Genomic DNA, 26,763 nt, shown 5'->3' with positions numbered 1-26,763 from the left:
GTTTATTAGTATGGGGTGGCCTTAGAGATAATATTATAAATCACTTAATAATAAATTAAAATAACATTGTTAGAATTTGCCTAAATAAGCTTTCACTAAGAGGATCAACATTGAAAATTATAAGGAATTAGGGATCTTGCTAGTAAGACAATTATATAAAAAAATAGCAATTATGTTCATTATAAAACAACTTGATATTGATCAGTTCCATAGTGATAATAGCCATATAAGAGAAATTAGAAAATATGATTATCCAGTTAAATATACCTATACATTTTTTGGTCAAACATTTGTAGATTATCTAGGCCCGACTTATTACAATTCTATGCCTCTGGATTTTAAAAGAAATATTATTATAAGTAAAAGAATCAATATTAAAGGATTATTATATAAATATATATTTTTAGAATTGAATAAAAATGTGTATTAATTTTATCTTTATTGTAAATTATTGCTAAATTGTATGTTATTTATATATATAACAGTATATTTTGATTGCCTTAATGAGTATCAACTAAATGTATTACTAATTTATTTATGTTAAAACTTAACATCACTTGTCTTCTCTTCTCTATTATTATTATTATTATATATTTAAAGTGTTTATATTCATAAGTCAATGTATGTAATATTATAAGAAATTACCTAATTATTTTATTATTTATTTTATTTTATTGGTAAATGTAATAACTCCCTACCTCCAACTCCAGCTATTAGCTTACAGGAGGTAGGTAATCAAAACTGTACCTATTTGAAATTTGTTTAATTTGTAACCATTTATTTTGATTTCTAATAAAAAAAAAGCGGGCAAGTGGGTACCGTTCTGCAGTACATTAGGGGATGGGGTTGACCTCGGACTAGAGTAGGTTAAATTTGAATGCAATGATAGGTATCATTGTATACTAAAAACGATTCTGATCGAAGATGATTTGTCAGCCTAGGATATAATTTCCAGTGGATGATGAAAAAGGTGGTTTATGTTTTAATGGCCTAAATACACCGAAATTTAAGTTCTTTTATAATTATTGTAAGCTAAACTTATGAAAAATCTTGTATTAAATGTTCAACTCTAAGCTACCAATACAAACATTTTTATGAATTATACCTACAAAATAATTTGCAAATATTCATAATTTTGACGAATGTTCGTCAAAATTTGAACTTCAAATGCTAATTAAAAAAAATTGTGCCTATGTATTCTTATAATTTTTTAATCACTATAAGAATAATATATGAGGAACTTTGTATAAAATTTTCAAGTATTTTGATAGGGCCAAAAAAAATTTATCGACAATTCAAAAAAAATTTTTCAGAAAAATTGAAAATTTCAGTTGTCTATAAATAGCTCAAAAAACTCAAAATATTTTGAAAATTAAATCATGTTAAGAAAATGCCAATCTAAATAACTGGTAAAATTTTCAAGTATCTACGACTTATACTTTTTGAATAATAACAAATATTTAAAATCGTTTGGGATAAATCGTTGTCATTACGCTATTTCGTAAAAATTTAAAATTCAAACGCACAAAAAATTTTTCCTATAATGATGTTATGAATTTTCTCTATAGCTACTTGAAGAAAAACTTATGGAAAACTTAGTGTTATAATTTTAATCCTTAGTTATGAACACAAAAAATTTTATGATTTTTCAACTTCAAAATTACTTGCAAATTTTCGCGTTTTCGACAGATTTCGTAAAAATTTGAACTTATAAAACTTATAAAAAAAATTGTAACTAACGATTTTTATTTTTTTTTAGCTACAATAAAAACAACTCATAAGGAACCTTGTATTAAATTTTCAAAACTTTTTGGCCATCCAAAAATTTTTTATCGACACTTTAAAAAAAATTTCTCAAAAAATCGAAATGTTCAGTGGTCTATAAATAACTCAAAAAAGTCAAAATTTTTTGAAAATTTAACTATATACAGATACCACTAACATAAACATTTGGTGAAAATTTCAAGTATTTTCAGTGATTAGTTTTTGAATTACAACCATAAAAAAAAAATCGATTTGGTCGAAAACTGGTTTTGCGTAAAAATTGCCGTTTTTTCGTCATTTTTTTTTTTGTTTTTCTCGATTGTTTTGAAAACTATTGGAAAATGTTAACTTTTTACCTTTATAATGCACCAAGGATATTCACTTTTACATCGGAAACCACCTCCATAGTTTGAAATTGGAGCATTATTTCGACTAATTATGCTGTACACAGACACACAAAAAAAAAAAAAACACACATCATTGAAAATCAATACATTCATCACTTCGTTCACAATCTAAAAACAGATTATATCGGGACTTAAAATTGGGAAAAAATTACCTGGTTCAGGTGTATCTATTGTTCTGTGGGTGTATCAATACACCTTGACCTGGATAATATACACGATAAGATATAAGATATATAAATTTAAGATAATTTCTTGGAAAAAACCAGCGTCGTGAAATATTGTATTATGGCGGCAATCTGTTTTCAAATTATTTTTAGATTTTAGATTATAAAAATGATTGATAGACAGAGGACTTTTTGACTGACATTGACTAACATTTGACTAACCTTGTCAATTAGTATTTATATTTTATATTTTTTGCGCTTTTAAGTTTCTATAATAATGTCAGTGAATTTAACTAAACAGGAGTTGTTGGTTTATTTTAATAAAATTGACCAATATAATTATATATGCAAAAAATGAAATAAACCATACAAAACACCGAATGGAGGTATTGGTAACTTAAAAACGCACTTGGCTACACATGCGAAAGACAAAGAAGTACCAGGAAAAATAATTTCACAGAAAATTTTGAAAGTCAACAAAAGAGCAAGCACAGATAACGAGGATAACGAGAATGATCCTCAAGATATTGACACTGTAATTGATGAAAAAAGTAAAAACATAAAATACCTAATAAATTATTAAAAATAGCATTTATACTAATATTTATTTAAAGGAATCTAACTGTAGCTAACGTTCAAAAACTCAACCAACTGTACCTGAAATTTTTACGCAAATGACGTCTATAGAAAGTAAGTGAAAAATATTTTTATTTTAGTATTGAATATTGATTAGTAAAAAAAAGCTTAAACAGTTTATCTTATGTATTACTATTTTTAGATTCTGAACGGAGTGATGAATGTATTGATTTTACAATGATGTGTGTTTTTTTTTTGTGTCTGTCGACAACATTTGGAGCAGTAAAAATGCTTCGATTTTTGACTTCAGTCCCTCTTTGAAAAGGAAATTGAATCTAGTTGGTACTTTGGGGGAACAAAAGTTAAAAATTTTCAATATTTTTTAAATGAATCGGGAAAAACCCTAAAAAAACGAGGGAAAAACGGGATTTTTTACGCAAAACCAGTTTTCGTCAAAATCGAATTTTTTATTTTGCTATAACTCAAAAAATAATCAATTTAAGTACTTGAAATTTTCACCAAATGTTTATATTAGCGTTTTTCATACACAGTTATATTTTCAAAGAATTTTGACTTTTTTTGAACTATTTATAGACAATTGAAATTTTCAATTTTTCTAAGTATTTTTTTTTTTAAATAACGATAAAAAATTTTTGGATGACCAGAAAATCTTGAAAATTTAATACAAGGTTTCTTATAAGTTGTTCTTGAAGTGATAAAAAAATCCGAAATTGTTAGTCACAATTTTTTTTTATAAGTGCTTAAAGTTCGAATTTATACGAAATATGTCAAAATTGCGAAAATTTGCAACTAATTTTGTGGTTGGAAAATCTTAAACATTTTTTCTTTTATAACTAAGTTTTGAAAATTTGGTACAAGATTCTCCATAAATTTTTCTTCAAATATCTGTAAAAAAACTGCCGGATTCAGGCAAAAAATTTTTATGAGTGTTTGAAATTTAAATTTTTACAAAACCGCGTTAAATAACGGTTTAGCCTCAAACGATTTTTGATATTTGTTATAATTCAAATATTATAAGTCGTTAATAATTAAAAATTTTACCAGTTATTTAGATTGTCATTTTCTTAACGTGATTTGATTTTCATAATATTTTGACTTTTTTTGAGATATTTATAGACAAATGAAATTTTCAATTTTCTTAAGAATTTTTTTTTTGAAGTGTCGATAACATTTTTTTGGCGGAGTCAAAATATTTGAAAAATTAATACAAAGTTCCTCATAAGTTATAAGAATACATAGACACAATTTTTTTTATTAGTATTTGAAGTTCAAATTTTGACAAAAACTCGTCAAAATCATGAATATTTGCAAATTATTTTGTAGTTCAAAATTCATAAAATTGTTTTTATTTATATCTAACGTTAAATATTTAGACTGACAAATCATCTCTGTTCAGAATAGTTTTTCGTATACAATGATACCTATCATTGCATTCAAATTTAACCTACTCTAGTCCGAGGTCCACCCTATCCCCTAATGTACAGCAGAGCGGTACCCACTTGCCGACTTTTTTTTTTTTTAAATATTAAGTTAATTGTTTTTCTTTAGGTGGTTCAAAATCAGAAAAAGTTACAAATAGCAGAATATATTATATTTGTAAAGATAATGTTCCATTTAAAACAGTGGAAATGAAGGGTTCAAGAATATGATCAAGACAATATGTCCATTATATAAACATCCTAATCGCAATACAATCGAAAGAAGAATTGATGATATATATCAGTGGTTCTCAACGGGGGCAATATCGCCCCCCAGTGGGCGGTAAAGTGTCACCGAGGGGCAATGAACTAGTTTTGGGTGGTAGGGGGGCGGTGAACTAATTTTGGGTGGTAGAGGGGCGGCAAACGGGGTTCACGCAAAAACGATGTAGATGGTGTCGGTGTGACCTAAAAATAATTCATACTTGATAATCCATACAATAATTATCAGTCACTACTCAATCTACGCAATGTACAATAACTTATCTTTGATTGTTGACAAATTTATTATCTTAATTATTTTAGCGATTGTGCGTTGACATTATACTTTATATAGGTACCTATATTAACCAACCTTTTAGTAAACCATTTGCTTTGACCCGCGTATGTTGTATTAGTTTTCGTTATATTCAGTCGGTTAGTAACGTGTGTAAAATTGTATTTCCAAAAATGTCTGATGCAAAAAGAAAATGCCGTCAATATAATACGACGTATTTAAAGTTTGGATTTATTCCATCGCCATCCAACATACAGCTCCCAATGTGTTTAATTTGTAACAAAGTGTTCTCCAATGAGGCAATGAAACTATCTCGCTTGCAGGAACATTTGCAAAAAGTTCATCCTGACAAACAAAATAAAGATTTGTCGTTTTTCACAAATATTAGGGACAAGTTTCTGAAGGCACCATCGGTCTCAGGCTTATTCGCAGGCTCATCAAAACAATGCGATGATGGTTTGATTGCTTCTTATAATATATCGAAATTGATAGCAAAATCGGGAAAAGCCCATACCATAGGCGAAGAGTTAATACTTCCAGCTGTCAAAGAAATTTTACAAACGGTTTTACACCATTCAGACTCACACAGTGTAATAAAAAATGTCCCATTAAGCAACGATACTGTGCGACGGCGAATCGACGAAATGGCGGAAGACGTTGAAATTTCATTATGTGAACTTCTAGTATCCACCGAATTTTCACTTCAAATCGACGAATCAACATTGCCGAATAATGAGGCATTACTACTGGCATACGTCCGGTTTGTAAACAAAGGAAAAATCGTTCAAGAAATGCTTTTTGCAAGGACCTTGATTACTGACACTAAAGGTGAATCTATTTTCAATGTAGTTAAAGACTTTTTTAAAGAAAAAAATATTCCTCTTAAAAACGTTATATCTATTGCCACTGATGGAGCACCTGCAATGGTAGGACGTCATCGTGGGTTCATAGCTTTTTTAAAAAATGAAATACCCGGTATTTTAGCTATTCACTGCGTCATTCACAGACAAAATTTAGTTGCAAAAAACCTCAGTGACCGTTTGCATCAGTCATTACAATATGTCATATCTGCTATGAATAAAATTCGTAGTAATTCGTTGAACAATCGACTATTTACAAAGCTATGTAAGGAAAACGACGAAGAATTCAATCGCTTGCTTTTACACACTGAAGTTTGCTGGCTCTCCAAAGGTGCCTGCCTCAATAGGTTTTGGAATCTTTTCGATTCTGTGCTTGAGTTTCTTGAAGAGAAAGATGTAAAGCTCAAAAACAGGTTGTTACTATTTAAAAGCGATGTTGCTTATATGACCGATTTATTTGCAAAGTTTAATGCCATTAATTTGCAACTGCAAGGTGACGAGCTCAATTTAATAACGTCAAAATCGGTTATTTCTGCATTCCAAAAAAAATTGACTTTGTGGAAGACCAATTTTGGTCGTCAAGAGTTCAGCCAATTCCCAGTCTTGGCTGATCTGCACAAAAACAGTGAAATAGCTTTCGACAACATACAAGTTTACTGTCAACACCTCGAGTCTTTACATATGGACTTTTCAGAACGTTTTAAGGATATTTTGTCATTGGAAGTTCCTCAATGGGTCATGAATCCTTTTATAAATATTGAGACAGCAGAGATACAAATTCAAGAAGAACTAATCGAACTTTCAACTGATGAAACATTGAAATCCAGTTTCAAGGATAGTGATCGGCTCACGGAATTTTGGCTTAAAACTAACATAATTCATAATTATCCTGGACTGTGGACTCTTGTTAAAAAAATGTTAATAGCCTTTCCTTCCTCATACCTCGTCGAGCGAGGGTTCAGCACTGTAACAGATTTAATTACAAAAAAGAGAAACCGACTGGATATCGTGACAAGAGGAGATTTACGACTTAAGTTAACAAACATCGAACCTAATATAAAAAAACTTGCTAAAAACCACCAAGTTCAACCATCTCATTGAGCCTAGCAATATATTTTTAAAGAAACTAAAGATACTAAAAAATGTATTTATATTTTATATTTTTTTAAATAATTAAATTTATAAATTATTAAATATTGAATTATTAAATTATTTAATTTTTATTTATTTATTTATCAATATTTATTTTTTTTAATTAATTACCATCATACTAGTACTATAAATAAAAAATATGTCAAATATAAAAAATAAATAAAAACATGAGTTATTAGATAATTTCAATTTTTTCTTTTAAATTTTCCAAATACCCTTAATTATAGAATTCTCACATTGTAGGGGCAGTTAAAAAATGTATTGACACTCAAGGGGGCGGTAACTTAAAAAAGGTTGAGAAACACTGCTCTAAAGCATCTATTGAGAATTCCATTTCTAAATTGTCAACTTGATTTTCTATTTTACTTTTTCCTGATCTACACTTGCTTTTAAAATGATTCAATAAACCACAATTACTACAACTTTTTTTATATGCAAGGCATTCCCTTACCTTATGTGATTTACCACATCTATTACAATCATTAATATAATTCACATTTTTAATATTTGTATTTGACTTATTTAATTTACCTGATACCTTTTCCATAGACTGATTCGGGTGATTTCTGTTTGTCTTTAATTGTCTTCCTTTTGTCTTAAAGACATAAGCCTTTTTTTTCGTGGGGAGGTGCAACGTGCTCTGATGTCATATACATTAAATATAATGTACCTAAGTACCAAAACGTAGATAACAATGACCAAATCCAAATGGAAAGTATTTCGTAGAACTCATGAATAGATAATAACTTAGGCCTAAAAGTGCAGGGTGGAAAATATAATTAAACTAGTATGCGTGAAACACGCTGTAGGCCTATAACAATAAAAAGCAGCAGAGCGAGCAGCTTTTCTTGGAAATACTGACCCCGCATCCGTAATAATATAATATATTATCACACACTGTATAGTGGGATCGTTCATGGTCACACACGACCATCATCGCACGCGCGCTTGCGATATCACAGGATTACAGGAAATCATCGATATATGATTGACGCAAATGCGTGGGAAGAGCGGATGCACGTGCAGTGTGCACTGACCATCAGGAACCTGCCGGTACCGCGGGGGTCTCTGGACGATATATAATGGGGTCTAGATTAGGCACCTTTTAGACGTGACTTACCATAGTTAGAGCGAGCTCCTTCACGTCACCCAGTTCAATAATCTTGTTATTTGGACTTAGAATATTTTTCAGAGTTTAATTAATTTAATTATTTGTACATAGAATATTTTTCAATAAAAAAAACACTGAGAATAATTCAAAAGTTTTCATTTTTTTTTAAATTAAACCATTCAATACTACATCATTCTGTTGTTTGTACGTAGCATGTTACAATTTAATGAGATCGAGAATAAAGAAATGCAAGACACATTTCTATGGGGCTTAATTGAAATTAAAGTTATTATTAGACGTCAACCTACCACTAATCAAAAACAAAATAGAAGTGTTGCTTGTTCTTATAAAGTACGTTTAGATGGATTTAATGAAATAAAGGTATGTAAAAATGCATTTTGTTAAATTTTTAGGATAGGCAAAGCAGCAGTTAAAAGACTTATCTTTCAAACCAAACAAAATAACCCTAGCCCAAGAGATATGCGTGGCAAATACTTAGTACGTCCTAACAAGATTTTTGATATGAGTTTATTTCAGTTGAAAACCCACATACAGAGCTTTCCCAAACAAGTATCACACTATAGTAGGCATGATAACAACCATACGGGTTTTTATCTGCTGAACTTAGTAGTAATAATGTGTATGAAATGTACATTAAAAAATATGAACCAGACATTTTTGAGAACTTAAAAAATGGGGAAAATGTTAAACCTATTGTAAAATATCGATTTTTCACTAAATATTTTAATACAAATTTTAATTTATCTTTTGGAAATCTGAAAAACTTGCCAAACCTATGATCGGTGTTGCGTCCCGACTAGGTCGATTCATGCATCAACGTACAAAATGAATACGTCGTGTTGTTCAAGTATAGGTTAACGTTTATTAAAATATTTCTTGCACGAATACAGTGATATTAGCTTAAGATTAAGTTATATATATTAAGATGGTGAGTGGTGTTACGACCGGCCTCTGAGTGTCATAGATATCCCTATTCGTTGGTTATACTGTAACCGTCTGTCGAGCTCTTGTCTCGGTCTTCCTTATATATGATTTCTTACAAGAGTGGATGGCGACTCCGTCATACGAGGGGTCCCGGAAAGACTGCTTGTGTATTCTTACCCATAATTCTTATCGAATCGCTAAGACATCGAGTTTTGACTTTTTGTAAGGAGACGTGTGGTTTTACTTTAATTGTTAAATTATTATACTAATATAATATTCCACTCTCTCGTGTCCTGTACTCGTATGCCTGTAGTATTAATTATATAAGTTATGGAAATTTGACATTGTATGATCTTATGCGTATAAAATAATTTATACTGACAGTATAGGTCCGTAACATCGGTTACAGAATTTGATTAATGCAGAATTAAATCTTGACATAAAATTATCTATTGTCCAAGAAAAAGAAAGTAGTATAAAATAGAGAATTCTGAAACACGAGCCCATGAGCCGCTGAGCCTTGCTATCCCCGCAGACTCCAACGCCCACTACGTGTGTGACGTATTTTTACACCGCCACCGCCGTGGTTATCAAGTTATCAATCACGCTTATCATATTATTGTACTCACACCATATTATTGTACATGCACCATATTACGTGACCGACATCGAGTTATCAACACAGATATCTATACTAAACTAGATAGCGAACTCCCGTTATTAGGTGAAGCTCGCCGCCGATTTAGCCGCTATTTTCTCGGGGGGGGAAAATACTTCTGCCATAACATAGATATAATACAATTATGGAATTATTACGGATTTATGAATTTCGATTTATGTTGTTTAATAGTAGAATTAGATTTTAAAATGTATAATTAATTAATGATTAAATATGCCTAATTCGTGTATTGCGTATGGCTGTGAAAATAGGACTTCACCTGGACAGTCAAAACATTTTTTTCCGGTAAGTTTACTACCTATTTGAAACATTATTGACAATTATTGACTGTATAATTTATACTGGAATTATAACCATATTATATTACAACCATAACCGTACTGTATTTTATTTGAATTATTATTTATCATTAACTAGATTTCCATATTCCAATGAGCAATTGATGAAGAAATGGTTTGAAGCTATAAATAGAAAAAATTTCAAACCATCTCAGCACAGTAGAATTTGCAATGATCATTTTACTAATGATGACTATCAAATACGCCCAGGTGCAAGTAGACCGTTATTAAGATTGGATGCTACTCCATCTATGTTTCCATCATTCCCACCATACTACCAAAAAGTTAAAAAAACATAGAAAAAATCCTATAATGAGAATTTCTAGACCAATTATTGATACAACACCAGTTATTGATGGTACCTATTAGAACTATTTTAAATAGTATCATTATTATTTTTTTTTTTTTTATTTGGTATGAATAACTTTTTTTTTAGATAATGTTCTTGAACCTGATGATACTTTAACTAATGAGACACAGTCTACAAAAGATGTAGAAGTACAAACTATGAATAGTTTTACCGGTGAAACTGGTTAAAAAATAAAATAAAAATTTTAAAACAAAAGCTTAGGAGAAAAGAAAAGAAAATAAACAATTTAAAAGATCTCTTAGATGATTTACACAATAAAGGATTAATTGATGGTGAACATGGAAGATTAATTGAAAATAATTTTAATGGTAAGAATTCTTAATCATAAATACATTTTGCTGCTTTTTAATGCTTCGATGATATTTTAAACTTGCTATTGGAATGCTTTCTCTGCCAGGATCTTTATTAGAATTATTTAATAATGAGCTTAAAAATAGTAATAAAGGAACTGGTTGCCGATGATAATGATGAAACAATTTGCATTGACCTTGCACTATTATTCTCCCAAAGCTTATAATTTTTGCCGGTAATTAAACACTATTATCAGCTATTTGTGTGCATTTTTCTTTTTTTAAATTTATTTTATAACAATGTTTTTATGTTATATTTATATTATGTATTCAAATATTTCACTAATATAAATATATTCCTGCTATTCTAGAACTATATTAAGCCTACCACATCCATCATCCATTAGCAACTGGACTTCTTCTATCGATGCTAATCCAGATTTTTTCAATGAAGTATTTGAATACATGAAATGTATTCCATACAGTGACAAGGAATGCAATTTAGTTTTTGATTCAATGTCAATAAGAAAAAAAATAATATATTATGCTAGTAAAGATCAATTTCTGGTGGGTTATTGTGATTTTGGAGGAATTCAAGCTGAAGCACAGGAGACCCCAGCAACAGAAGCATTAGTTTTTATGTTAGTTAGATTGAATGGAAAGTGGAAATATCCAATTGGTTACTTTTTACAATCTAAAAGTACTGCTGTTATACAGGCTGGTCTTGTAACAACTGCAATTACAATGGCAAATAATGTTGGTGTTCGAGTTTGGGGTGTAACATGTGATGGCACCAGTACTAACTTATCCACTATGACACATCTTGGATGTAAACTCCATGGATCATATGATGCATTAGTAGAATATTTTTATATTCCTGCCATAGACCGGAAGGTAAAAACTATCATTAATAAAAATCAGCACTGTATAATTTATTTATTTTTATTTTATTTAGATTTATTATATACCAGATGCATGCCACAATATTAAATTGGCAAGAAATGCTCTTGGTACTTACCGAAAATTTAAAAGTGCTGATGGCATAATTGATTGGACATTTATCCAATATCTTAATAAAGGTATATTAAAAGATAAATCTAAAATAGAATTTACTTCATAATATAGATTCTGTGCTTTATTGATAAAGTTCAAGAGAAAATAGGGTTGCACTTGCCCAATAAGTTGACATCTGCTCATATTGACTGGAGAAAAAACATAATGAAGGTGAAAATGGCCGCACAGACCTTAAGCTCATCAATTGCAGATGCAATACAATTCCTTAGAACGTTAGAAGAATCTACATTTAAAAACAGTAAGTTTTAATTATAATGAGTAATTCAGTATAAGTATAATTTAATTTATTATAGGTGAAGCCACAGAACGATTTATTAGAGTACTTAATAGAGTATTTGACTTTCTTAATACCCCTAACCCCTTTGGTAAAGGATTTAAAAAACCAATATACAGACTACAGAGACAACATAGAACAAATAGAAAATATGATAAAACCTTTGGTAGATTATTTGTTGAGTCTAACAGATTGTAAAGGAATCCCAATTCATTAAACTCCTAGGAAAACGTTTGTAATCGGTCAGTGGTTATATTTGTTGGATTTTTAACATAACATTTATTATTTTGTATAATTGTATCATTATACTCATTATTATTATATTTATATTTGTAGGTTTTGCTATAACTGTCAAATCAATATTAAACTTAGCTAAAGAACTTTTTATTGTTACTGATTATAAATATCTTTTAACATTTAAATTTTCGCAAGACCACATGGAAATGTTTTTTTTTTAAGATTAGGCAAAGGTTTGGTCTCAATAATAACCCTAATGTTCTGGAATTTTGAACAGCTATGAGACAATTGTGTTTAAAGAATTTAATAACTTCATCTAATGCTGCAAATTGTGGTGCATTAGATAATTTATGTTATGACAGCATTTTTGAAATACGATGAAAAAAAAGAAAATCTGAAGAAATGATTGAAGATAATGATGAAGAAATACCAGACTTCCTTTCTTTTGAAAATTATAGTGTTAACATTCTTAAAGATAATATTTTATACTATATTAGTGTAAGAACCATTTTTAAGAAAATAGATTGCCTTACGCAGTGGCACCCACACGTTATAGCATGTGTGGCTTAGGTCACACTTATTTTTGGGGTGGGTGCCTGGTGGTATTTGGAAATTGGAACACTATAATTTGTGGATTTAATAATTTATAATATAAATACGTAATATTAATATTGTATTATAAATAGGTATAACTAATAACTAATGGTTGATTTGTAATACGTATAGAAATATAGAATAATAAATAGATTCAATAATACAAGTGAACAAAATATAATAATATATTAAATACATATGTTACTATGTTACTTTATACGTATACTTTTCGTATTTATATATAGTGGCATAGTGCATACTTATTATATAACCTAACGCGGTGGTCGCAAAGGTCACGGTAACAACGGACCTACCGAGCTATCTCTGCGTTATCGCGGAACCAGTCGACGTTACGCACTCGATACGAATACGCTCGCGCCACCATACGCATTTGAGCCCTTAAGCCAGCAGTTCCCAAACTATGCACCGCGGTGCCCTAGGGGCACCGCGAGCACTTTCTGTGGGCACCGCGGTCTACGTTTCATAAGTTTAAAATGTATATAAAAACCATATGCCCAATTACTGGGTTTGGTATTTATCAGTATAATATTATTACTAGATATGATTTTATGGGTAATAAATTATTACAAATAATTGTTGATTGTTGACTGATTGTACCTTTATTATCTAATCATGTCAGACGATGTATTCAATTAACTATTACTTATTAGTCTGTTATTTGGAACTACTTGAGCTCTTTACCTTCAGTAGTGTGCGTGACTTTACACCGTTTAGTCGAATTGTGTTATTTAAGTATCTAGTGCGCGCATTGTTTACGCCGTTTACGTGTTCTTCTCTTTTTTTAAACATGGACCGTTGGTTGAAAGGTAGACATTTTAATAAGAAGCCTGTTACACAGGAATCTCTTAGTACTCAGTCCGTAGAAGGCAGAATCAATGACGAAAATGGTAGTCAAGTAGTTCATCATTGTAATTCAAATGCAAATGGCTTCATAAATCCGATCAAAAAACGTAAATACAACGAAAGTTATTTAGAGATAGGGTTCTCAGAAACTAATGATTGCCAGCCACAGTGCGTTATTTGTTTGAAAGTTCTTCCTAACAGTTCCATGTATCCCGGAATATTGCGTCGTCATTTTGAAAAGAACCATCCGGATTATGAAGGTAAAACGACTGACTATTTTAAACGAAAGCGCACTGAACTATTGACTGTTCAAAACAAAATAAAAACACACGTTCAAACTAACAACGAAAATGCATTGAGAGCTTCCTACATGGTGAGCTACCGCATTGCTCAAAAAGGTGAAGCTCATACTATTGCTGAAACGCTTATAAAACCATGTCTTATTGATATAGCAACTTGTATGCTTGACGAAAAATTTGCCAAACAGTTGTCAACAATTCCTTTGTCAAACAGTACTTTGAATAGCAGATTTAGCTACAAATGTAGAACAAACACTTGTCTCTATTATTAAATACAGAAAATTTACTCTACAAATGGACGAATCAACTGATGTGGCAGGTCTAGCTATTTTGTTGGTGTTTGTTCGTTACGAAAATATTCATTCTTTTGAAGAGGACCTTTTATTTTGTCGACCACTTTTATCAAATACGACGGGGGTCCAAATTTTCGGATTATTGGATGGTTTTTTCACCGAAAATAAGATTCCATGGACCAATTGCATTGATGAGTGTACTGATGGTGCGAAGGCCATGGTAGGAGCAACAGCTGGAGCAGTTGCTAAAATAAAGGAAAAATCTAAAGAAATTCGCAGTAGTCATTGCATACTGCACAGACATGCTCTGGCAATGAAAACCATGCCTTTTTCTTTGAAAAACGTAATGGATGATGCTATAAAAATAATCAACTTTATCAAGTCACGGCCTCTGAATTCCCGACTTTTTAAAATTTTGTGTGATGACATGGGTAGTCTTCATAGTACATTACTTTTCCATACAGAAGTCAGGTGGCTGTCACGCGGCAAGGCTCTTACGCGGTTAATGGAATTACGAACTGAAGTTCTTTCATTTTTAATGGACCATAACGTTACATTGGGTGAAATCATGAATGATGTAACACGGCTTTGTCAATTTTCATACTTGGCTGATATTTTTAGCAAAATGAACGAGCTCAGCCTTTCCTTACAAGGAAGGACTATGACAATTTTTGATGCCAGCCACAAAGTAAGTGCATTCAAAAGGAAAATTGATTATTGGGCACAGTGTACTACTAAAGGCAAATTTGAATGTTTTCCAATAATGCAAGCCTTTTTGGAAGAAAATGATGAGCAGGCTTCTACTAATATTGTCAACGAGATTCTTTTGAGCAATATTTCCCTGCAGATCGGGAAGTATTGTTGAAAGACCATGAATGGGTACTGAATCCATTCTCAGTTTGTATGAAACCTTCAAGTGATTACGAAAGGTTGATCGATTTAACTTCTGACTTAACATTAAAATCTTCCTTCAACAGCAATGTGTATGCCGAATTTTGATTAAGTTTGAAAGACAAAAGTTATGAAGGTTTAAGCGAGAAAGCGAAAACACTATTTTTACCCTTTGCCACTACTTACTTATGCGAGTCAGGATTTTCGTCATACGCTGCAACTAAAACCAAATACCGCAACCGCCTCAATGTTGAACCTGATCTCCGACTCCAATTATCAAAAATAAAACCTACATTGCAAAACTGTGCCAAAATAAGCAGCTACATACATCACATTAATTAAAATTAAATTGTAAATATTTTTCATTTGTAATATTTTTATGTAATAATTATAATCATAATAACAATAATTTTTATTTATTTATCTTTTTAAAAATGCATTAATTTATAATTAAATTAGTTGTGTAGCTTAGAATGCTTAGATTGTATTAGGTTTAATAAAATTAATAAAATTGGTTCTCAATGAGTACTTTTTTTGTTCTATCTTTCATGTTATATACAGCAGGGCACTGTGGCTAACTTGGTGCCTCTAAAAGGGCACCGCGGAAAAAAAAGTTTGGGAACCGCTGCCTTAAGCGGTCGTCATTGTAATATTACCTACGGTATTATATACCTATACCGTTCGTTCCCGTTGTATCACCATATGCCGCATTCTCTTCATCAAACCACCAACATATTATAACCATTGCCATCTTCGTCAAGTTCATCGTCATCTCCATACCCACCCAGGCATACTGCATATAGGTTACGTGAGTAGGCTTTACGCCACAGCATAACTGTTTATTATTATAGTATATCCAATAGTATTTATTCTTTGTGATTAGGGTCATCCGGTGTTAATTACGTCGGAGTACTAACACTAGTATTTTATGGATCACTCACTACCCTGTTGTACCAAACCATTATTATTTGAAATATTATTTATTATTATCACCTACGCCAATATTTGTCTTTTATTATATATACATATTATTTTATTACATTCTGTATTCTCCTTGCCATAAGGTTTACCAACACCGGTATATTTATATTGCATGGCCAACAATTTCACACTTGTTGAGACTTGGTACGCAGCATATGGTCTTTCGAACCAGATTGTGATCCCTTACAGGCAAAGAAAGAGTTTATTCGTGTTTATTAGTGTTTTATTCCGTTAAAACGGGAAAAAATTTATATTTATTTAGTAATAATTTCGTTAACATTGTAATCCCTCTGTACACCCTGGTCAATCCCCTATATCTACTGGCTACGATATTTTGGTCTAGTATTACTAGTTAATAATAGTGGTTGTACACTCACATCAGGTGTAAAGTACAATCGTACAACGATTCCTGAATGCTATAATTTTTATCATTACGTTCAACAATATACAGATATTTATATTTCATATTATGTTATTATGCGTTTCGATAAATATCGTGGTGGGTTATCGCCACTGTCACCGTACGAACATTTGGACTTTGAAATATCAACCGCTATCTAGCACCGGTGTCCAGGTATATTTAATCATCTGTAACTGCTACCGGTCTTCATTTAATTAGTCGTGTATTTGTAACCAGCTATCTCCGCATCGACTTCAATTACGACATTCAATTTGGGATTCGCGTTACGGTCATAAAATGTAAAAAAAAAAAGATATAGCCAAACAAATAGTGTTACTATTTAATCTCTATTAACATATCCAAGCAAAATTAAAAACAAAGATTTTATCAATTTCATATATTTTATTAAATCATTTAAAATTAAATTTTCATTATGTCTCTGAGTGCAGACGACCGAGAACGTTTCGAGCGTGCATTAAAACGGAATATTATTAAACGCGATCAAGCTGTCTAGCAATTTTCAATTTTAATGGGTTTTGTGAATACTGCTAAAACCGACGAGCCCGGAATCTCGATACTACAACCGCGAATAGATGACATTGAAATCTTAATAACTGATGTCCGTTTATATCAAGATGTTATTTTAGACCAGCTTATCGAACTCTACCGTGATGGCGAATTCCCGACAATACACAATTCGGTAGGGAAAATCGCGTTGGACCACTATTACGCTATTATCCCTGTGTGCAAAGTGAAGATATTGAAGTCTATGGGATGACCGTTTTAAGTCTCAAATGTGACAACACATTGTAACATCTATGTTCTGGCTAATGGATGTATTATTAAAAAAAAATTAAATGGCGATATCTATAAAACATTGTGGCTCAATAGTGTATGAGAAATCACTACGTAATGTAACATACTAACATAGAAGTTACAATAGTGATTAAAACATTAATATGGGTAAAACCATGACTAAATAAACAGTCATATCAGCTAAAATTTGATTTTCGCTATTATTGCGCATGTTCCCCAGTCTTGGCAAAAACGATATCAAATACATGGAGTAGAAAGTAATACACATTACACAATGATATATTGATTATTGATATTTAAAATTAAAATTATAATTCATTCAATTTAAATATTAATTAATAATCATATTTTATATTTTAATTTATATATTATTAGGATATTTTGTTCGTTTTTAGTATAATAATTAGGAATAGGGTATACTGTTGTAAGTATATAAAAATGAAATTCCAATAGTCACTAATTTTACTAATTTGTTTAATGTTCACTGTGTACATTTTTTAATATTTTTATTATTGTAAATTACTGTTTTTTTTTTTTTTTGTTCTTTTTTATTTAATTCTCGGAGACGAATATACAAGCGAGTTCGAATAAGGCATTCAATCACTTCAGTTGGAATGCAATTTCTTGGAATTTTATTGTTGACTATGGCAAAAAATTTTTTTGCTATTCCAGTCCGTCTACTAAAACCTTCATCAAACACACTTTCAAGTATCTTGGCCACATTGATCAAATCTTGTGATGGGCGTGTAAGATATCCTATAACCATTAAATATACTTCATTTATGAACTTTCGGGAGTTTGCTGATATTTATAATTCTAAATGTAACAACCTTTTGAAATATATGATATCCAATCATCTTTTTTTTCTACAGGATATTCGGTTTCATCTTCCAAAAATGAATATTTTGATTTGTACTTTCTTGCAACTGACCCCGCTATGTACTTCAAATTTTCTTCAGTTGAATCATTGAAATTATGGTTAAATAATTACATGGCACTTAACTAAAAACCAAATATATAAAATATGATGTATTTTTTAAGTACTTAATGATTTTTAACATTCTTACCTCTAACTCAAATGAATTTAATAATTTAGTACTCTGGTCATCAATTGTTATGTAGTTGGTATAATTATTGTCTTTGCCAAATACTCTGGAATTTTCAATAACAGCAGCCGTCAGTATACATTCATCTTCTTTAACAATATCACTCAAACTCAACAAACTGTTTTCATTTGCACTTTCTTCAGTGTTGCGGTTAGTTGTGAATACTGATGTAGAGTGTTTGCCCAGTATGTACCATCTTAATCTAAGTATGCAAAAAATAAATATTACATTATTATTTTTAAATTTTGTGATGTAATAAATATAATTGAAATCAGAATTATTTAGGTAGGTAATAATAAAAATATCCACTATAAAATGATTATTTTATTTAATAGATATCTGAATCGCGCACAAAGCAGATCAATACTTACGAGGCTATTAATTATTAATAATTTCTACTTAGAATTGAAGTCCAAAAACAAATATAGAACAGCAATAAATCATTAAGAATAATAAAAAGAAGAAGGAGGTATTTTTATTAAGAAACAGAATAATTTACTTACCGATACTTAAAGTCTAAAGGATTTGGATGGTCATTCGATCCTCCCGTTCCTCGCATAAAACTAAAAAAATTCTCTATTACATATTGATTAACACGTCGTGTGATTATATACTGGCCTTTATAATTTTGTTGCAGGTCATTCAATAATCTTCTTAAGGACAAGTTTGTCATTAAAATACCTTTTTGAAATTGCATTAAGGATTTTTTTCCATGTACCCGCATTGACAAAATAAACTTATCCATTCTATCCAATAAATTGTTTTGATCTACAATACTCATGCCATATGCCATAGAGTTATCTCCAACTATATTTTGGCTGTTAAGTAAGTCAAACCAATCATTGATCAGAAGGATAGTTTCTGCAGCCTTTAAGCATTAAAAGATAAACTTATGTTAGTTTTAAATTAACTTGTTTACTGTTTAATACTTCTTTCCAGTTCAATAGTTTGAATTTGTTATTGAATCCATAATATTCCATTACTTTTGATACTGTTCTGGAGAAAAGTTGGGCTGCTGTCTTAACTTTTTGCCGCTGTGTACCACTAACATTTATATGAAAATCACTAACTTTAAATTTAAATTTCATATCATTTTCACCTTTATCTTGGATTTTCAATAGTTCTTCTATTAAGAATTTCCCTATATACTTATCACCTTTGCAAAAAAAAAAAAAATCAACTTATACTCAATGTTTTAATATTTTTAAGTTAATCCATACCATTGTTATTTTTCAGAAGGAAGACATGGTCAAGAAAGTTGTTTCTAATAAGTTTTAACAAATGCGGGGCATCAGCAAAAACATGCATTTTCCTATCAGGCATTAGAGGATGATTAAACGAGCTATTTGTATGAGAAACATTCATAGACTTCCATAAACCCATGTTAGTTGGACCCATATCACTTGTCACAGATACGGCAGTATATCCAATGCTATATAAGTTGGTGATAATCTCCAATAATATGTCACTTATCATCGGTGTGTCATAATTATAATAAACAACTTGTTTCCATGATTTAATAATACCCCTGGCCATTACTACTTGAACCGTTTTGTGTGGTCCAATAACTTGCTCAGATATTTTATCATAACAGATATCATGAGATGTGTACACTTCATCAAATGATAAACTTACTAGTTTTTCATTTTCATACATAGAAATGCCTATAGTTTAATTAATATTTTATTGGACGATTAAGTAGTGAAATACTTAAGTTTTTATTAGTAATAGCCAGTAGATATTGGATTAGTTTACTTACTTTTAGATTTCATTAAACCTAACACACCCATTAAAACCCCTGGTTGAATTGGAAATTTTTGAGCCCAAGTTCGCAAAGTAGATAGACCTAAAATAAATTTAAATTATGATCATAATGGCAGTTGTATAAGAAATACTTCACAAACCTGGTAATGGATACTTCAAAGATTCTCTTAAGTATCTATAAGCCTTTGGTGATATACTTCTTAAAGAAATTGCTCTTGTAATGTCATCTATCCCCCATTTTAATATTTTATTTCCAGGACTTAAGAAATAATTTATTTGGGTGTGTGTAAAAATATGTGAAAATAAATTAGAAACTTTTTCTTTAAAATTCATTTTTAATATTTCATTTTCTTCCTGTACTGCAGTTAAGCACTTTTTAGTTTCCTCAAGTTCTTTTTCAATACTAAAATAAATGTTTTGAATTATAAATAGAAATTCCTTCAAGTATATACAGGTATACAACACAGTAAGACACATAATATTAGAACTTGGAATACTTGCATCTGCATTAAATAAATTTTTATGTTACCTCTTATCGTTATCAATTATATTTATGGATTCATTTGATTTAAAGCTGACCATGAGAGATTTGTTCTTTCTCGTCTCTATATCAACTTGTTGTACCTATATTAATGAATATTGATATATGTTCACATTTGCATGTATATGCATATTGTAAAAATATCTACCTCTAACGTATTTTCAGGTTTATTTACTTCAAATTTTTTGACATCTTGACAATTTACAGTTTTCTATGTTATTGTATATGAAGCAGTTATAAAACAAATATGACATTAAATAATATTGAACTTTTTAAAATACATGCCTTGAGTGGAGTTAAATACTTAGTTGGTACGGCAATCGGTTTAAGTTATTGAATAATACTGGGTAACATCTTAAAACATCCCAACTGTGTTTGGAATTTACTAGGAGTAAATTGTTTTGAACATATCCGAGCTATAATGTTTATACTTTATTATAATATAAAATAAGTGAGGACATAAAAAATTGCAAAATATTTTTTTTCAATATTTTAGTTTGTTGTATTATATGTATGAATATTTTATAAGAGATGTTAGTACGTAAGAAATAAGTTAAGAAAAACTATAGATAATAAGTAAAACAGTAAAATTCAATAAGTTAAGCAATACTTAATTATTCACACAAATAGGTTAAAATAAAATTGTGCAATTCAGTGTCAGTAAACTTTATATTACAGTTAGCATAGTAAGCAAGATATAATAATAAGAAATGTAAATAAATTTGTTTAATAATTTACTAATCGGGTTAAAATAACAATTACATAATAATCATAGTGTCTATAAACTGTAAATTTAACGTAGTAATAGAAAAATGTAGAACAATCGATAGTAATTCGATTGTAAGTGTAATATATAAGTGAGATGGCTAAGACAGCAAAGGGGGTCAGTAGTGGTAATCGTGTGACTCGATTATCACAGACGTCATATGTGAATAAAGTTCTTCTTTTGCGTTATTTTGTGTTTAACTTTATTTTGATATACGTCCGAGTAATCGGCGTATACGACAAATTGGCGCCCAACTCGTGGCTCGTTAATCTACGGCTTTCTTTTGTGTGTGTGTGTGTTTTGATTATACACGATTTTTCGAGTGATCAGTGTGTGTGTTGAGTATTAAGTACACGCGAAATTTTTTTTTGGATTTCTACAGTTGTGTGCGTTGAGTACACGGGTTTTTTTTCAGTTGTGTGTGTGTGTGTTATAGATACACAATTTTTCGAGAGACCGAGAGTGTGTGTATGTGTGTAGTAAGTACACGAGGATTTTTTTTTTTGGGGGGATTTCTCCAATTGTGCGTATGCGATATATACCAAACCGATTTCCTTTTCTTTCTCTCAATCCAGCATTTGTGTGTGGAGTGATCATACACAATTTGGTCTGGATCTACAGTACATGTTTTCAGACAACGCAGCAAGGTTAGTACATATTATATATATATAATTATTTTCATACCTTTAAATGAATGATTTAAAAAATACCAAATCCGATCTTTTAATTACAATTAATATAGCAACAGAAATATATACAAAAAAGAAACCATTTCTAATACAATATTGTATCAATAAAAAATTAAAGTCAACTGGTAACACTAATGAATTGAGAGCTAGGCTTAGTAGATATTTAAAAGGCACTATAACATTGAACGACATAGATAATATCTTAAGTGAAGAGGAACGTAACTTAATTTTAATTGAAGCAAAGGCTAATAAAATCGATTTTAAGCAATTAGAAAGAGCAGCAGAAATATCCGAATCTAGCGATTCAAGTCCTGACATAATAAGTAGGTAAAGACAATAAATCAATTCCAGGCAGTTTTTCGGATATAACAAAAGATAACTTAAGATTATATGATAACCTAAATACCAGTACAAGTTCATTTTTAAATAAAACTGAAAGTATATTAGAAAACGCAAATACAACTTATCAAAATTTACAAAAAGAAAAACCTGAGACTTATCAAAATATATTTAAAGATCTTAACACCGATAATACTTCTAATAATATATATAAAAAATTAATTTTCAATCAAACAGAAAATAGTGAAAATAAGGAGGGACAACTAATAAATTTAAATAAATCTACAAACAATTTTAATTCTAATGAAACAACAATATTCGATGACAATAGTACAATAATAATAACAAATAAGCAAACAAACAATAACTTAAATTCCGATATTCATTCTATTTCATTGAATAAAACAACACAAAAAATGAACGATAAAATCCTAATGATCAGACCAGACCATTTCTCGGGTAATGAGGATGTGAGAAAATATTTTAAGCAATATGAAAAAGCAGCAGATGTAATGGTTGGAAGGACGAGGATAAAGTAAGATTTTTATCAGCCTTCGTAAAAGGTACAGCTAGTACATTTTTGGAGAATTTGGAGGACAAACATAATAATTGGACATGGAATAATTTGAAACAGGAGTTTCTCGACGAATTTCAACCAATTGGGTACGATACAATTTTAAAAGCTAGATTAGAAACTAGACGACAAGGAGATACAGAGTCTATAATGCGTTTTGTAACCGAAATAGAAAATATATGTAGACAATTAAATAAAAATATGAATGAAGACGAAATTTGCACATATATTTTAAAAGGATTTAAAGAAACAGTCTTACATGCGATTTCATTACATGACAATAGTAATTTAAAAGCATTAAAAAAAAATCTAAAGAAATTTGAATTGATGCAACTTCGAATCAATAATCGAGGAACAGAATTAAGTGATTATACTGAAATTCTTAATAAACATGTATCTCAACTAAATCAAAAAACAAGAGAAAAGGGAAAAGAAATTGATGAACTAAAAAGACAGTTAATAGAGAGAGATAGAGAATACAAGAGAGAGATAAACCAGCTAAGGGAAAATATTCAACAAATCAACATTACAGGAAGGAAAAATAAATCGGTAAATTTCGACGATGGAGAAATAAATAATCGATATAATAATAACAATTATAACTATAATGAAGACAGGGGAAGAAGTTATAGAACAGAAACAAACTATCAGGGACAACGACGTGAATACAGAGATAAGAGTCCATAACCAGAAAGAGTTAACTACAGAAGTAGAGAATCCAGCAGAAATAGACAATATGGTAGAGACAGATCACTTTCTAGAGAGAGACACTACTATAATAATATACAAAACGAGACTAACACAAATCAAGATTATGAAAGGAAACCAAGTTATAGATACTTTCAAAAAAATTATGAACACAGAGATAATTCACGCGATAGAGATCCTAACATAAATACAAACAACGGTAGAGGTTACAGAAACAGATCACATTCCAGAGATCGAGACAATAATAGAGAGTACAATTACAGCAACAGACACCAATACAGCAGAGAACATAGTCGAGAAAAAACACCAGAACGATACAGGGGAGATCGCTATAGTAAAGAAGCTGAAAGAATTATATGTTATAGATGTGACGAAAAAGGTCACTATGCAGATAAGTGTACAAATACAAAAAACTAAAAACTACCGGGTTGGATGATGAAATTTCGGAAAATTAACTCGGGAAGAAAAAAAAACAATTAATAAAGAAAATATACATATCTACACTTCGTAAAAAATTGGTACGAAAATAAAGCTATAAAATTTGAGTCAAATAAACAAGAAGAAACAATTAAGAAAAATAGAGTTTTATCAATAAAAGCGCAATTTGAAAATAAAATAGAACATGCAATACTAGACACAGGTTCAAACATTTCATGTATAGAATATTCCTTAATAAAAAACAAAGAAGAAATTGTTCCAGAGAAGCAAACAATTATCACTAGTGCAAACGATTCTGAGTTAAAAAACATGGGAACGATATTATTAAAAATAAATATTCAAGGTACTGAATATGAAATAAAGGCATACGTACTTAAAGGCTTAACATGCAGGTTGTTATTAGAAATAATTTTTGTCTAAAATACGGTCTAGTAATACATTTCAAAAAAAAGAAATAAGATTTTATACAGGAGATAATATAAATAATATAAAAATGGACAAGATTTGGGTCGAACACAATGGACCACCTACGATACTGTATAAAACAGAGAAAGTAGATAAAATGACAAATGAACATATTATACAGAAAATAATAGTGACAGAAGACACCTTAATGCCACCCAAAATATTAACAAACATAAAAATTGAAACAAATATAGGTGCACTTGATGAACAGTCAGTCATTCACCCGGTGGACCGTTTAAGTTAGAAACACTACCTAAAACTGGAAACGAATAAAGTAGGGGAAAAAACCACAGAAATTCAACTATACAATTTTTCAAAAAAAGACAATTTACTCACAATTAATAAAACAAATAACGATGTATGTGATAACCAAGGTACAATTATTAAAATTTCTAAAGACCTAACAAATTAACAGGCCGAAATAGCAAAGGTTCTAATAAGGAAATTAAAACATTTATTTACTTCGGAACAACTGGATCTAAACTGTGCCAGAGTAGAGGAATGTGAAGTTAAATTAAGCTCGAAAGATCCGGTTTTTCAAGCGCCATACAGAGTATCTCCAAAGCAAAGAGAAAAGTTAAAAAAAATAATAAATGAAATGATTAATGCAGATATTATTAAACCAAGCAAAAGTAGCTACGCAGCACCCGTTTTTCTCATACCAAAAAAACAAAAAGGGGAATACCGGTTCCTAGTAGATTTTAGGAAACTCAATGAACAAACAATAAATGACAGGCACCCTATTCCACGAGCACAAGATATATTCAGAGCTCTAGAAGGGGCAAAATATTTTTCAACAGCTGACATGGCACAAGGTTATTTTCAGATCCCAGTAAGACAAGAAGATAGAGAAAAATTAGCATTTACAACGGATTTTGGATTATTTCAATTTAATCGAATACCACAGGGTTGGACAAATTCAGCACCAATTTTTCAAAGAACAATTAATCAAATTTTTAGCGAATACCTATACAGATCAATAGTAGCTTATCTGGACGATATTTGTTGTTTCGCAGACGAATTCGAAAAAGCATTATATAATTTAGAGAAAATGTTCATTAGGTTAGACGAGACAGGACTAAAACTTAAAACGAATAAATGTTTTTTTTTCAATCTGAAATTGAGTTATTAGGGCACAACATTTCTAAGCACGGATTAAAACCATTAGAAAGAAACATTGAAGCAGTAAAAAAATTTCCCAAACCAACTAAAATCAAGGATGTTAGGGCATTTATTGGATTATGTTCATACTATCAAAAATATATCAAAAATTTTTCAAAAATAGCAAATCCTTTAATAGACAAAACAAAAAAAGATATTGGGTTCAAATGGGAAAAAGAACAAAAAACGCCTTTGAGGTACTAAAACATGCAATAATATCAGCCCCAGTATTGCACATTTTAAAGAAGGAAGGACCAATTTTATATAACAACTGACGCATCATTGGAAGGACTAGGAGGAATACTGGAACAAGAGGACGAACAAGAAAAAACACCCCATAGGTTACACTCTAGAAAATTAAAAGGGGGGAAAAAAATTTGTCCACTACAGAGCTAGAAATGGCAGCAGTTGTTTTTGTAATTAACTATTTTCGGAATACCTATTAGGAAGAGTTCATTGTATACAGTGATCATTCTAGTTTACAATATTTCAAAACAATGAAAAATCCTTCATCAAGAATAACGAAAACATTTTTAAATTAATCGAATATGACAGAACTAATGAACAAAATAATAGTATGCAATAGTTTAACTCCACTATGTTAATAAAAATCAAAAAGACTGGGTGTTGTATTATAATTAGTGGTTTTTGCATACAATACATGCCCGAGCTCAAGGCTAAAAGTAAGCCATTTCTTTCTATTGCATGGCTTGAGGCCAACCAACCGTTAGATAATAAAATTATACCCAACATTGACAATTTTAATCTAGCAAAATCATTAGAAACATTGCAAGAAATTAGGAAGAAATACCAAATATAAACAAAAAGAACAACAAAC

General features: G+C 30.3%; 1 protein-coding gene, 1 long non-coding RNA gene and 1 pseudogene across 3 annotated transcripts; all 3 read left to right on the top strand.

The window, feature by feature from the left end:
• The first annotated feature begins 5,050 nt into the window (after positions 1-5,050).
• On the top strand, positions 5,051-6,867 carry LOC126553112 (SCAN domain-containing protein 3-like). The gene has a single exon (XM_050208295.1). It carries the CDS (start codon positions 5,080-5,082, stop codon positions 6,865-6,867), a length of 1,788 nt encoding a protein of 595 aa, XP_050064252.1. The 5' UTR covers positions 5,051-5,079.
• An 8,182-nt stretch (positions 6,868-15,049) lies between these two features.
• Positions 15,050-15,515, top strand: LOC126553114 (zinc finger BED domain-containing protein 5-like; annotated as a pseudogene).
• Positions 15,516-18,395: 2,880 nt separating this feature from the next.
• LOC126553117 (uncharacterized) lies at positions 18,396-20,827 on the top strand. Of its 2 annotated transcripts, none has more exons than XR_007606448.1 (3): positions 18,396-18,665; positions 19,118-19,305; positions 19,420-20,827. It is a non-coding gene; the product is annotated as an uncharacterized LOC126553117 (long non-coding RNA). The 2 variants fall into 2 exon arrangements; XR_007606447.1 differs by having other exon boundaries at positions 18,396-18,686.
• Positions 20,828-26,763: the final 5,936 nt, after the last annotated feature.

The sequence above is a fragment of the Aphis gossypii genome, unplaced genomic scaffold, assembly GCF_020184175.1.
Source record: "Aphis gossypii isolate Hap1 unplaced genomic scaffold, ASM2018417v2 Contig00069, whole genome shotgun sequence".
Lineage (NCBI taxonomy): Eukaryota > Metazoa > Arthropoda > Insecta > Hemiptera > Aphididae > Aphis > Aphis gossypii.
Note: the sequence above shows the minus strand (reverse complement) of the source record. Positions and strands in the feature narration are given on the sequence as shown.